At 32.5% G+C, this 14,612-nt stretch overlaps 1 protein-coding gene across 1 annotated transcript; it reads right to left on the reverse strand.

The window, feature by feature from the left end:
- Positions 1–1,901: 1,901 nt before the first annotated feature.
- LOC106056786 (transcription initiation factor TFIID subunit 7-like) lies at positions 1,902–14,610 on the reverse strand. Its single transcript, XM_056039266.1, has 11 exons — positions 14,468–14,610; positions 9,441–9,575; positions 9,204–9,284; positions 8,709–8,805; positions 7,238–7,296; positions 6,617–6,745; positions 5,653–5,731; positions 5,376–5,558; positions 4,372–4,481; positions 4,114–4,173; positions 1,902–3,091 (listed from the first exon to the last, which is right to left on the reverse strand). Exons 1-11 carry the CDS (start codon positions 14,567–14,569, stop codon positions 3,059–3,061), a joined length of 1,068 nt encoding a protein of 355 aa, XP_055895241.1. The 5' UTR covers positions 14,570–14,610; the 3' UTR covers positions 1,902–3,058.
- Positions 14,611–14,612: the final 2 nt, after the last annotated feature.

The raw sequence follows: 14,612 nt of genomic DNA on the forward strand, positions 1-14,612 counted from the left end.
ACATATGACCTGACTAGAACAATGAGGTCATGGCATTTCCATATACAAAAATCGATGGTGACGTTATGTTTGACAGTGCAGTTGATTCTAAATAAAATCAATTCGAGCTTCACCTTTCAATCAGTTCACGTGCACCAGACACATGGGCTTTGCGGAGATAACGGAGCGGGCAATGGTGTTTGGGTCCAGCGAGGTTTCGGGGCATGGGCGGCTGAAAAATCTATTTGAGCCAAACCCTAGTCTCCTCTTTTTCTCATTTCCACCACATTTTTGAGGAGGGTCATTTTGAAAAGCGGTCAGTGGAACAGATCTCTAAGTGGCATTCACACTTATTTAGCCATATCCTATTCAAAACACCTAAAATACTTATGAAGAATATTAGCCTTCTGAAACTCCTAGCCTTATTACAATTAAGAATATGACTAAAATTACTTAATGCATATAGAAATTATCAACAAAAAAGTGGTATTACAAAATTGCATGTAATAATAACAATACTAAAAAGAACTGCACTAAGATCAAAACGCTGGACTAATAGATCGATAATGGCGTGCGTCAATCAATATCACCTATACAGTATCAGGTGATTGGCGTGACACAGGTTATATTCCACGCTTCACTGAGCTTGCGCAAAAAACGAAGAGAGATTCATGACTGTAGTTGAACAGTGCACCGTCTACAGTGATATTGAATGTCTGCCTGAAGAGCACAGTTCTATTACAGTTCTATTACATCTAATCGAGCTAGAAAAGAAAAACAAAAAACCCGACAATACAATTAGAAAGACTAGGTCATCGTTTGGTATCGGGCCAAAGCATGTCACGTGAAGCTGTAAACAGCGTAAGAAAAGCGATGAGTCTCGGCACTATAAATAGATCACAGGCATTCACAACAGATCACTTTTAAGTCTTCACAGTATGTGTCATTACAGACAGGGGCGGAAATTCGTTACTAATTTATAAGCCCAGCGTCTCATTATAGAGTCATGGATAATACAATTATTATTACGTTCAAACTTAGGCAACTTCTACAGGACTATACAAAATGTAAACCCTTTGTTGATGTTTTTTTTAAATCGCTTAGTGTATATAGAAGATTGTATATCACCAGTAGCATGGTCTATGAATATAGATCTAAGTAATTTTGTTTTTACAAGAGTAATGTTTTTAGTATTAACGCAGTTACGTCTCTGGGTTCTTGTATGGAATGTAAAATACCAATCACACTTTACGGTACTTATTGTGATTCAAAGCAGCCCATTCAGCGACCCCACCGGTCGCCCATATAGCCGATCCGCCCCGTCAAACAGATTGAGTTGCTAAACTTCTCTACATATTTGTGTGGCTGGCTAAAGGATGATATAAAACATGATTCTTAACATACCAAGTTTTACCAAGTCAAAGTTTGGACACACCCCATGAGAACAAGTTTAATAACAATAGTACAATATTTTGTTTTGTTCATTACGATTTTGAAACACTTTTTAAAACATTTCATTCTGATTCTGACCGTTTTAGATTTTAAGAGTTCCATGTAATTTCAATATTAGATCCACACCTAGATTAGGTCAGTTTTAACATTCTGTTGTTCAATCACACAATAACAGAAGTAGCATATAGAAAAAAAAAAAACTTGATCCGAGATTATGTGTGAGAAATAACGGGAAAAAACTTTTTTTATCAGACAGAGTGAGTTGATATAATCATATAAGCTCTGTAAAACTACTTCACTGATGGGTCTACAGCAACTTAAAACATAGATTAAGTCTATACTGACAGCGTCAGACTAATTTAGCTTGTCAGACTAATTAAGCTAGTCGGGTTACAGAAGGAATTAAACCTAGACCAAGATTGAAAGAGTTTGTGTATGTGAAGACATGACATGAAACACAGAGACACAAATTACATTCTTTTGTTTTATTCCAGTTTTCAGGTGTACAATTAAACAAATTGTTTAAATATCACACAGGAATATCCGTAGTTTAAAAAAAACGTATAAAATCTTGTACTTCTTTGACTGTATTTAAACAATCATCTCCTACTTGTGACATGAAATAATTAAAAAAAAAAGCTTCACAAATTTACCATTTTTCCAAAATGTTTTTTTAACTATGAGATGGAAACATTCACCCAAAACAATCTTTCACTTTCTTTCATATGTAAAATAATGTGGAACATGTTTTTGTTTTCTCAAGTTGGTCTAAAATCGTCAGCAAAATGAGACGACAATTTTTAAAAAATTAAAATTACAACAAAATTTTGTTGTCTTCTTTGATCCTGTCCAAGTGTATTTCACACTACATGTCAGAAAAAATATTTCCATAGTAAGCTCACTTGATTTCAAAAGTTGAGAACCTTTGTGACCATAGCAAGCACATAATGGTATTCATGTACATTTTTGTATAGTTTACCTTTAATATTATAAGATCTAAAGGGAAGGTAAAGGTCAACAGTTCACAAAAGCAATATGCTGCTAACATAATGACTAGAATGCCCTTACTTCTGGAGAAAAAAACAATTCATTGTTTACATCAGAATTTGAACTATTTACTCATCAGTAAAGCAATTTTTGAATTACTTGCTCAGATTTTCAAACAAAAAAAAAACAAACAAAAAAAAAATATTTATTTTCCTAGCATTAAAGTCACCACAAAAAATCAAAACCTGTACAACAATCACTATTGATCTTCACCATTGTGAACATTTTACAAGCGAGATGATTCATGGTAGAGAGTATTAATATATTTATCTTAAGCCTTGATCATGGAATAACATTACATTCAGAATTTATAACTCAGAGTGTATCCACATGTAGAACAGCCATAAAATGCTGTAACACTGAGTACAGAACGAGATTTAGTGCAGCCATGAATTCTTCAAAGAGCATAGGATGACTTCCTTAACTCAACTAGAGATGACAAAGCCAGGTTACAGGGATGTAAGCTCCAGCAAATGTCATTGTGTATTTTAGCAATAGCTGAGTATCAAAGCTAAATGTATAATCTCCTCTTTAGCAGTCTGTCCAACAAAACAATGATTGGTTAGTTGATTTGATGTCACTATTGATTCAACATGGCTGATAATATCTCCATCTTTAAAAAAAAAAAGAAATGTAAAAATAAATTTGAAAGAAAATTTGATTCAAATACTTTAGTTTGTAGAATGAAAAAAAAAAAGTTCTAATGTCTAACATTTCACCATGGAGATTACAAACAAAATAAATTTCCCAGATTCTTTCATTAATTTTATTTGTTTACATTTTTTTCTTCTGCTCACTACCCAGATTGAAATTTGTAATTAATAACTTGTACACATAGGCAGAGGAAGACAAAATAGACATGGTGGCAAAGTGTACTGGATGAAGCTGAGAGGACAAGCAAGAGCTGGGAAGCCATTAAAAGACCAGCAAGAGACAGTGGAGAGTGGCATGTTTTTTCTGAGGCCCTATGTTCCATGAGGAACGCAAAGGAAAGTTATCAACTTTTTAACAATTTGTACTGGAAAAAGGGGAGGATATCTTAAATGTGTACCTGCTGTCTGTGTTTAATAGATCTATTGGCTTTCTCCAAATATGAATCCTTAACATAACAAATTTTTAATAACTGGATAGGATCTGATTTAAATAACTATAATAATTTTGTGATGATTTTAGGAATCCAACTGTTTCTGTGATCTGAACATATTAAAAATGTAATCATCCATAAAAACATTAAACAAACAATTAATTGTGCAGCACACTATGGTTAGCTGAGTAAGGCACTCTGTGCTGAGACATGTAGGCCATGAGTTAATAAAAAATGAAGATTATTAGGTCCTAGCCAAAAGCTTCCGGAAGGGGATGGAGTGTGAAGGGTTAGAGCCCATAACATTCCTCCATACTACAGGACCAGGTTTTGGTATAAATATAAATACAAATTCAATAGTGCAACTACAAAATGAAAACTTTGAAAAAATATTAATCCTTATCCATTTTTTGGCTAAGACTTAGACTAACAACAGAGACTGTATCAATTCAGGTATTTTATTTTTTAAGACGATGCAACATTTTTGATAGGCTCAGTGAACTTGGAAATTAAATAAAAGTTCTTGTAGAATTCAAAGTGAACACGCTTACCTCTCTCTCTTTTTCATTTTCCTCATGGACAACTTGATTCAAAGCTTCTTGCAATTCACCCTGACGACACAAAGAAAATATTTGTAAATAGACAGTTTGTTTTACTTGAAAACAACAAAACTTTTTTTTTCTCCAAGGACTGAAGTTGAGTCGATTTTATTTCCTAAAATTTTGTAGCTAGCAGAGTTAACATACAAATTGAAATACCACTACTTATGAGGATGCTTTCATAAAAAATATATATCTAACAATACTTACCTTCAAAGAATCATCCTCCATGGTGGCTAGCTGGTCCTCTTGATGCGAACGTCTTTCACGAATTTCATCTAATTGTTTTTCTAGCTCTTTAAGTTTTTCTTGTAATTCAGCTAGAAAAATAAATAAAAGTAAAAAAAAAAAATTATTAAAAAGAAATTATTAAGCAGCAAGTGGTTTAAGAGAGACAAATTCTATTGGGACTATGGATTTTTAAATGAAGCTCTAACTCAAGATCAGTTGAGCTTTGTGAGTCATGAAATGAAAACATTTACCCGGTACTCCCTCCCAAAGGTCCACAATGACAATGAATCACAGTGCAATGATCATGTTAAAAGAGTACGATGAAAATAATAATAATTAAAAACAATGATGATAATAGGAGCATAGAGATGTTCTAGGAAAAAAAATACTACTACTAACAAGTCTGGATTTATGGAAGGGCAGGTGCCCCACTGCCCCGGGGCCTCCACAAGACAAGAGCATTCTAAATAGAGACTTTAAAAAAAAAATTCAGCCTTTCGACGTTTTTTCTAAACATATTTTTTCTTTTTTACATTTTTAGCTTTTTTACCAACAAAACAATACTTTAAATCTTAATGTTGGCAACACTCGTGGTTAAGAAATGTCAGCTTGTAATATTGAAATGAAGCTCCAGATTTATGCCAGTGCTTCAACCAAGGGCATTACCCTCCACAAATTCAAAAATACAAATATTTTTAAAAACTAAAATATACATATTAAATGTTTTTTAAAAGAAATGGAAAATTACATTACATTTACAACTAGAAAATGCTTTTAGATATAAGTATTATTATTAATAAGTGAGTTTTTATTAAATTTATTTTTAAAGTGTAGGGACTTTCACTTACTGAAATCAGGCCCAGACCACTAATATTACTTTAAACACATAAAATATAATCACTAATTCTGTGCTTCAAAGAAAGAGTAATCAGAGTGAGTGCTATTAGTCTTTGGCACAGCTAGAGTAATCTTGTGGTAAATACCTGTTTCATTGTCCGTCATTCCTCTTTCTTGACTCTCAGCTCCCCCATTGTCTAATGCAGACATTCCACCACGTGGCGTGTTGGGGTCACGGGAGGCATCGTCCTCACCACTGTCCATTATGTTAACATCCTTTTCATCATCATCTTCCTCTTCGGAGGAACTGATATCACCAAAGAATGAGGCTGCACAATACATAATAAAAAAACTGATGTCATTTTAAGTCCATTCAATAATATAAGGTACTTAATGAAAAAACTAATGAATGAAGATACATACCAATGTCCATTGACGTCTGTGTTTCTGTCCTCATCAAATGTTGTTGAGAATTGGATGCTGAAGCTGCAGCATCTTGTGTCTGGAATTTAAAAAAAAAAAAATTAAATTAAAAAAGCTAAACAAAGAATTTTTTAAAATGATTTTTTTTTTGTATGTCAGAGTTACTAAAATTGATTGTCGGGCTGGGACAAAGTGACTTGAAAAATTAACATTGAAGAAAGTATTTCAAAATCATTTTGAAATTCCTTAATAAATGATCAAACACAAGCTCGTGCAACTTTAGTATTTAACTGTATGCCAAATTTAAAACAGCTTTTTCCAAAGCCAATAAAAATGGGATTAACCTAAAGGTCATAGTGTATTACAAAGCTACAAGAGCTTTAGGGTCAGTTTTAAAATTAAAATTAAGGTCTTATAAAAATTAACAATGGAAAAACAAGAAAATGTTAATTATCTAAATTTCGAGTAGCTTATAACTTTAAAGATTACAGAACTGTAGATTACATTCTCAGTGGCATTACATTCATTTCTAGGAGAATGTCAAATAATAAAGTAAAAAGTAAAAGTTCCCCTTTCAGACCTTGCTATCTATAGGACAGATGATGTAAAGGTCATCTGTTTCTGTGGCCTATGGTTAACGAGAGTGTCATGTGGCCAGCACAACAACCAACCACCTTTACTATACTATTTCCCCAACTAACATCAGGTACCCATTAGAGCTGGTTGGACCCAGAGGCGCACTAAAGGTCATGAAATTCAAAATCCCTGTATTCACAGACTTTGAATCCGGGACCCCCGGGTTGGATGCCTAGTGCTTTATCACCCAGCCTCCTCAAAAGATAAAGTGCAATGTTAAAATTCTCTTGTTTCAACCTTATTGGAAGAAAAATTTGCTAAGAGGAATTGATATTTTAGGTATCATGTTCAATAGAAATTGGAAAAGTAAATCATTTTTTTTGCAGACCTGTGATGTTCCTGAGTCAGAGAGTGATTTCTCATCATCCACTATTATTTCATACTTAACATCAATGGCCTCTGCATCATAGCGAAACAATCGTCTGACTTCTTTCTCCACTTCTGGCTGATCCATGTACTGTGAAACAAAGTGAACAAAATTTATTTTTGAAATTAATGTTACTTTGTCTTGCCATGCAGGAACAAACAAAAGTATTAATCAGTGTGAAAATCTAAGTTAATTGATGAGTTATTGTGAAAAAAAGATGACATCTGAAATTGAAAAAAAAAAAATGCTTTTGATAATATAAGTTAACAAAACAAAACAAGTTATAAGAAAGTAAAACCTGTGATTGAGATTCATGAGTAAATCTTATTATTAATGCTTAAATAATCTAGCTAAGATGTTACCAGTCAAAATTGAATAACTGAATTTTTTTTTTTGGATGTTTAAAACAACATGTAAGAAATAGTGTTTTGGAGGTGAATAATGGCAACAAAAAAAAAAAGCTAAAGTTTGCGCGTGACAGAAAAAAAAATAGTTGTGCCATGAGATGGCACATTTATCTATTTAACAAATTTTATAAACATGTAAAAGTTTTTAATTTCAATGCCGATTACAAATACAAACCTTTTTCTTCAGAGTTTTTCTGAACCTTCTCTTTCTGACATTCTTCAAAGACGGTGTGACTAGAAAAACAGGTTGAAAAACATTTTAAAAGTAGCTATAGATTTAACATTTTAAAATTATTTTTTTAAACCCACATGTTTACTTTTATAATTGTAAACAGTTCACCATTTACTATAATTTTACTTGGCAGAAATTTGTTTGAAGGAGTCAGCATCATTGCAACTGTGCACATGAAAATGAATAAGTTGATTTTATTATATTTTTAATTTAAACACTTAGCTATTTTCTGCTTAACTGTATCTGGAAATGAGACATGAACTCATCTGATTAGCCACATTAATCAATGGTGACAAATTATCTTAACTTACTGGTGAGTAATTTTAAAAAGAAAATTATAAACTGCAGTTTATTTATGTATAGAAAAATATTAAAATATCAAACAAGACAATATATAGATGTTAAAATAGGCAAAGCTGATTGAAGACACATCATAATGATGAAAGACATCAGTAGTGCCTAAATACCTTCCACCCAGTCACCACTGAGGGTTACAGGAAAACTTTTTTTTTTCTTCAGATAATATCAAATGTCACAAACCACTGTGTGCCCACACCTGTTTGTGTTTGCGTAGCAGAACAACAACACTCCACTACGGGCCTGGCTATGGAATGTTGACCCAACTGACCTCTTACCCGCCATCATGGCCTTAGTTATTTTGGAATGTTTTATTTTTTTTATTGGTACTTCTATTTCTAATCTAATTTAATTATTTGTGTTTCTAATCTATTTTATTGAATTAAATGAGACTTAGTTTATTATTGGGAAGGGAAAAAGATACATGTATATTTTTCCCTTTTATTTTACTGTCGCGTGACCAGGTGACCTGGTCTTGAACGAGGTAGGATGACCTGGGTTTTTTGGGGACAAAGCGGCAGTCGGCGTGTTTTTTTTTTGTTTTTTTTTTACAGTGGAGGGTCGTATTCCCGCTTCTTGTTGTTCTAACATTTTCTACTAAACTTCTACATTTAAGAAAACTCAATTTAAATCTAAAGTTTAAAGTCATTTGGATATCTTAGTTTTGTTTGTCAGTTTCATTGATGTATCTAAATATACAACGTTGTGGATGATTCTACATTAATAAATTTCTACGCTGTTTTAATTATCATTCTGGTGTTCCGTGTTATATGTGTACGTGAGTTATATACACAAATACAATATCACCAAGTAGAGATAAATCGCGACAGGGCTAAAGCCACGAAAGATCAATACACAGTTCCAGTGTCAATAGTCGGGCCACCAGTTGCCATCACACTGCTTGCGTCTTGTGACATAAAACTCAATATTATATATTCCTTCACAATTGGCCAATAAGCTTTTGCTTAAGGTATGCCAAAATTTAACATTAAATGACATTTAGTGTCTCCATTTGTAAAAAAAAAAAAAAAAAAGTAAATAAAAATACAAAACTTACTGCCATGATTCCATGAAAACTTTTTCTCCTTGTCTTTTTTCCTGGGACTGTCTCTCTCCTCTTGAGCCCAGTCCTCGTCTGTTTTACAAACCAGCATCTACATTCAAACAATCCACAATTTAATGAAAACACCTTCAAAATCACAAGAAACAAGGGAAAAAAAAGCAAAACTGATTCATTAATTGATGTACTCAAAAAACAAAGATTTACTGCTGATGAAGGCCTCTTGGCCCAAACATCCTTGGTTTAACTTGGTCCGGCAGGGTTACATATATGCATGTTTTTCTTATTTTCTATTAATTGATGTAGTAAGCATTTTGACGTTCCTTCTAAAATGAACATTATTTACTTCCTAGCCCAAACTTCCCTTAAGATGGCAGAGGACAAGGTTTGAACTCAGGACCATCAAGATGATTGACCAAAACGCATACCACAAAACCAGCCAGCCATCAAACATAATACTAACAATGCAAGAAAAAAAAAAAAGGAACAAACCTGACATATATCAGCAGTTTTATAAAATGTTTTTTTATCCACTGTCTTTAAAGATTCAATAATACATGGCAAATCTAACAGCTGGGGAAAGAATAAATACATATACATACATATATAGAATATAATACAGTGTACAGTTTCAATTCAGTTAAAAACTTATTAAGTGCAAATAGATTGTTTATAAAGAAAACAGTTTGAATGAAATGTAAAAAAAAAAAAATAGATGAAAATGATTACCTTAGCAGAAAAGATATCTACACCATATCTGACATAACCTTTTCGCATGTCAGATTTCATATCTATGCTTAGTTTATCTTTTAGCTGGACATTGGAAGTTTCTTTAAGATCTTCATGGAGTTGTGCTGCTGCTTCCTGCAAATAAAACAGAAATTTGAAACAATCTGACGGACAGACAGGTTAGCCCTTCTATTAACACTTGATTCTTTATAACATACCACTAGATTTAGACATGATGTCTAGATGTTTAAATCTAAATCTTGGACTAAATCCAGATTACAGCCCTAAAATATAAATCTTCTTTTTATATAGATCTATATTTTAATTAAATAAGAATATATATATATAATTTAGACTCGGAAGGCAGCGATGACTAAGGGGAATTCCCTCAGTTATATTCCTATAAATAACCACCCCACTATTCATCACAATTCATGTGAATGATACCAGAGAATGCCAATTAGAGCATTAGGCTGGTCGTAATAATGAAAGGAAATAACCATTTTTAAGCTGCCTTCAGAAAAATAATACCAGGTGAAATGCTTGCTTGAGCCAAGGCCATCTTCAATCATGAGGTCGTTCTTCACAAATTAGGAGAATTCTGACAATTTTAGGAGAATTTTAGAAGACTTTTCATTTTTTAAGAGATTTTAGGAGCACTAAGAACCCTGAACAGCATTCTCAATCTTCTTGTCAATAGCCTGAAGAGGCTAGCAAGACATTGGCTCCAAATTCAAAACACTCATATTGCAGCCCCTAATAGTAATAGTATTATACTCAAATTATAGACTATATTCTTTATAGTTAAGTTATATTTAGTTTCATTTTTACCTGAGGATAATTTTTTTTACTTATATTCAAAGTGCATTGGTAATATTGGTATAAAAACGTCACTTTTTTTGACCTCTTAAGAAAAGTGAAGTGAGTCTCGGATTAAGGGTATTTTTAAATGCCAATGATGCTTCAGCTCAACAAAACCTATATAATATGCTTCTAATTAGGCTGAGAAATATTTGCAACTATTTGTTTAAAGTGTCCTATCCAAACATGAAAATTGAGGTTTAAATAGAGGTGTTCGATAGTTGCTGTTTTTATATAAGCAATCTCAGCTTCGTAAAATATCGAACACCATTTTAATGTTAAAAATAAACATTTAAGGGATATAACCCAAAGAAGACAAAATAATTAAATTACATTTTTTTTAATTGTTACTTTTCAAAATAATGTAATGCAAACTACAGATATAAATTACTCATGTATTACAATTTGTGGTTTACCGTAAATGTGCTATATTTTTTTTAAGTAAATAGATTTACATCGATATGCACTAATTGTACCCATTTTAAAAGCTTGATTTTATGACATATAGTTTGATGCTATTAACATTATTACGAGGTGGAACCACGGGATAGTAATCTATTCAGTTGTGTCTTTTTTTCAGATGCCCCATTCTATTAACTTCTGAATTATGTGTTATAAACCAATACCTAGTTTGATGTGAAGAGATATTAATAAAACGAAAGAGCAAAAAAAAGGGGGGGGGGTATAGAATACATATGGTATTTTGAAATAAAAATGTATTTGGCAGGTAAAAAAAAAGGGGGGGGGGGGAGAGAAACAGTCAAGACACTATATCCAGAGATCATCAATAATTGATCTATCATTAAAATGTGATGTCAGCCTCAAATACATAGAGTCAGTTGTGCTTCTCGATCTAGACGTGTGGCGCCGGGTCTATAAAATTATATATATAAATATTTATTTTTTAAAATTTTTTTTTGCCATAAAGTATGATAAAGCTCATAATGCGCAACAAAGACACTCCTTTGAAACATCACAAATACACAAAATAATAACAATAACACATTTAACCACTCTTATTCTGCCTACACCCCCTTACCTGCGTTTTCTTCTTACACTCTCACTCTCCAACATTCACACTTTTCAGTGCAAAGTAACAACGTAAATTTCAAGACTCAATCCAAACGCAGCCACCAGATTAACATAAAAAAAAAAAAGGTCAGTGATAGCCCAACATACAGGTGTAAACCAGGCCACCAACACAGCCCCAAAACATTGTTCAAGTTTTAGTAAGAACAATGTTGAGGGGAAAGGGGGAGGAGCCATCTGTCGAGTACCTACAGTCAAGCCACTAATTAGTTCACAAACACTAGGCGTGATAGATATATAGATATGTTGTTTGTGTGTGTGTGACAAATGCTAATCGTGCTCTAAAATACGGTGTGTTTTTTTTGGTCAACCAGGTGGTTTAGGGAGGGCGGATCTGTCTACATCTATAGGTAACACAGCTTGTAAGCTACCATAGCTTGTCAGCCCCCTCCCTTCCCCGCCACGATAGAAAAATATCTAGCACTGATTTTTGGGCTGTTACACTGAGCATGCTAAATCGGCTGCTAGTTACGTAGGGCTGTGTATGTTTTGTTTTTAGGTCAACCAAGTCAACTGTTGTGTCCTGCAATGACTTGGGGAGGGCGGGATTATCTATTGGCTACCAAAGCTTATTAGGCTCTCCCCCAAATAAATAATATCTGGATTTATTAATGGCCTTACATTATATCTCAAAATAGCTTAGACCTAAATAAGTACTGGTACAGTAATGTGTCGGTAATGCGTTACTGGGCTTAGCACCGTCAGTTTCTAAGCAGAGCTGATCAGTGACATATTCCTTCGATGTGGAACATGTGAAAATGACTAAAATCTGTCTGTCTTGACATGGCGTAAAAAGAAAATGATATAAATAAAAAAAAATATAGATTATAACACTTTTGAAACACCATATCATATACTTTTCACAAAATTTTAAGATTATAACACTTTTAAAACACCATACTTCTCGTGTGTTGGATCGTTTCTTAATATGTTCGATAAGATAAGATAACGTTAAAACGATGTTCGATAATTTAAGTTTTTGAAAGCATCGACCTGACCCACTTTAACATCAAATATAAGTTTAACTATGAGTAGTAATAGAATAAAACATGTCTACTTTTAAAGAAAAATGGATGAGGGGTTCATAGATACAATCAGTTTTTTTCTAGGTCTAATTTTTACGGAGATACAAAAATTCAAACATAAAAAATGTCGGCGACTGAGTTTTGTTCGATAAACGTAAGTTACTTAGTCTCTTAGATATAGATCTAGATTAGGTACTCTCACAGGCGGCCATATTGGATCTAAAAACACACTTGACATCAAAACAATTTCCTGTTCAGGTTTTACAAAACTGAAATTAAGTATGTCCTAAGAAAAGACATTGCTTTATAACTGAGTGTTTTTATGACATTTTCTTGAGTTTATTCTAAAGATAAGAGGTTCCTCTAATGGCTAGTGGGAAAAAAAAATTTTTTTTCTCTTACTATGTCCAAAATATTTTAATCTGAAAAATTTGAAATTTTCAAATAACAAGGAAAAAAATAAAGGGTCTCCGTACATCTTTAGTTTTAAACCATACACTTAGAAAATTCATTCAGCTTTCCAATGATACCAAATTTATTATGATTAAATGAGTCAACGATATTTTAAAACTTAGCACACTTTTTTCAGGTACTAGAATTTCAATAAGGTCGGGATGACCTTTTATCATTAATATCCGTTTTTTACATAAGAAAAATAAAATTAGTGTACACTAAAACATGTAAAATTGATTGAATCACTGCTTATTAACATAAAATATAATAAAGATCTGTATTCTTGGGAGTTCTTTCTGTCAGTCGATGTCGAAGCTAAAATCTGTAAATCTAGGTATCTAAAACATTCTTTCAAATAAATTTCCAGAAGAAATGAAGAAATTAATTGTAGATAAAATAAATGAGAAATGGACGAGCTCCCATCCAAATCACAAGAAAGATGATGCTTACTATAAGCTATCCCGACAAGACCAACGTCTAATCTTTCGACTCAGGACCGGACACAACAGAATGCGACAACACATGTTCCGGAAGCTCAAAATTGGAACCAGTGAAATCTGCCCATGTGGAGTATCACCAGAAAATGCCGACCACGTCCTCCAAAACTGCTCTCTCTACCAAGAGGCCCGTATAAGACATTGGCCCCAAATCACCCCAATAGAAAGAAAACTATATGGAGAGCTCCCTGATTTGGAAACCACTGCGCAGTTCATCTCATGTATTGGTCTAGTCATATGAACACTCCAACATAACAATGAGAACGATGAAGAAGAAGAAGAAGAAAATAAATATAATTAAATAGATCTAAATCTTAAAACTAAAGATTCTTTTTCTAATCTACATTATCTATTGTTTTATAACTAGATAGATCTAGATCAATTTAAAAGCTTATTTGTGTTGAAAACTTGACAACCAGGAGCATTTTTCTTTTTATAGACTATTGTAAGAAAATTAGAAAAAATTGTATATTTTCGTAATTTACTAATGATATTTTAAAATTTTAATTTCATTTTGATTTGCCACTTATAAATTAAAATTCCTCCTTTAAAACTGTACAATTTGATATAATATATACTTTTGTATATGTATTCACAATAGTTTTTGAAATATTCACATTAAACAAAATTTGCTTCACTTTTTTTTTTTTATTTCTCTATATAGAGTCTAAAGTCCATAGGCATTGCCATAGGCATAGGATGTCAGGACGCCTCTGACAAACTTAAATTCACAATAACTTTTGAACCAATAATGCTAGCATAATAAATTTGGTGTTGTTGGAAAGCATTTTTCATCCTTTCATTCTATAGACTATTACACATTTGTTGGTATAGGATCAATTTAAATTTTTTGGTGCAACTACCTAATCTAGATCTAGATGTATAGTATACTTTATTAACTTTATACTAGTAATAATAGTTATCTAGACCTAGATAGCTAGAATCTAGCTAGATAAAGTCATAAAGATTCTAAATTCTAAATCTAGAATCATTAGATTCTAAGATTTCTAGAGTAGTGGCTGTCAGTTTTAATAATACAAGCAAATTAGATCGTAGATTTAATCTAGGTCTATAAATAGATATATAATGATCTATGACATACAGTTGGCAAACGCAATATAAACTGTTGTTCTAAGTCAAATATTTCAGGTGTTGATGCATTAATTAATTCCTTTTTCTTTGGCTTCCCTGACATTTTGATCATTTTCTACAATGCAAAATATGAAACTCTCACAGCTTAGAGTTAG

Source organism: Biomphalaria glabrata, chromosome 8, assembly GCF_947242115.1.
Source record: "Biomphalaria glabrata chromosome 8, xgBioGlab47.1, whole genome shotgun sequence".
Classification (NCBI taxonomy): Eukaryota; Metazoa; Mollusca; class Gastropoda; family Planorbidae; genus Biomphalaria; species Biomphalaria glabrata.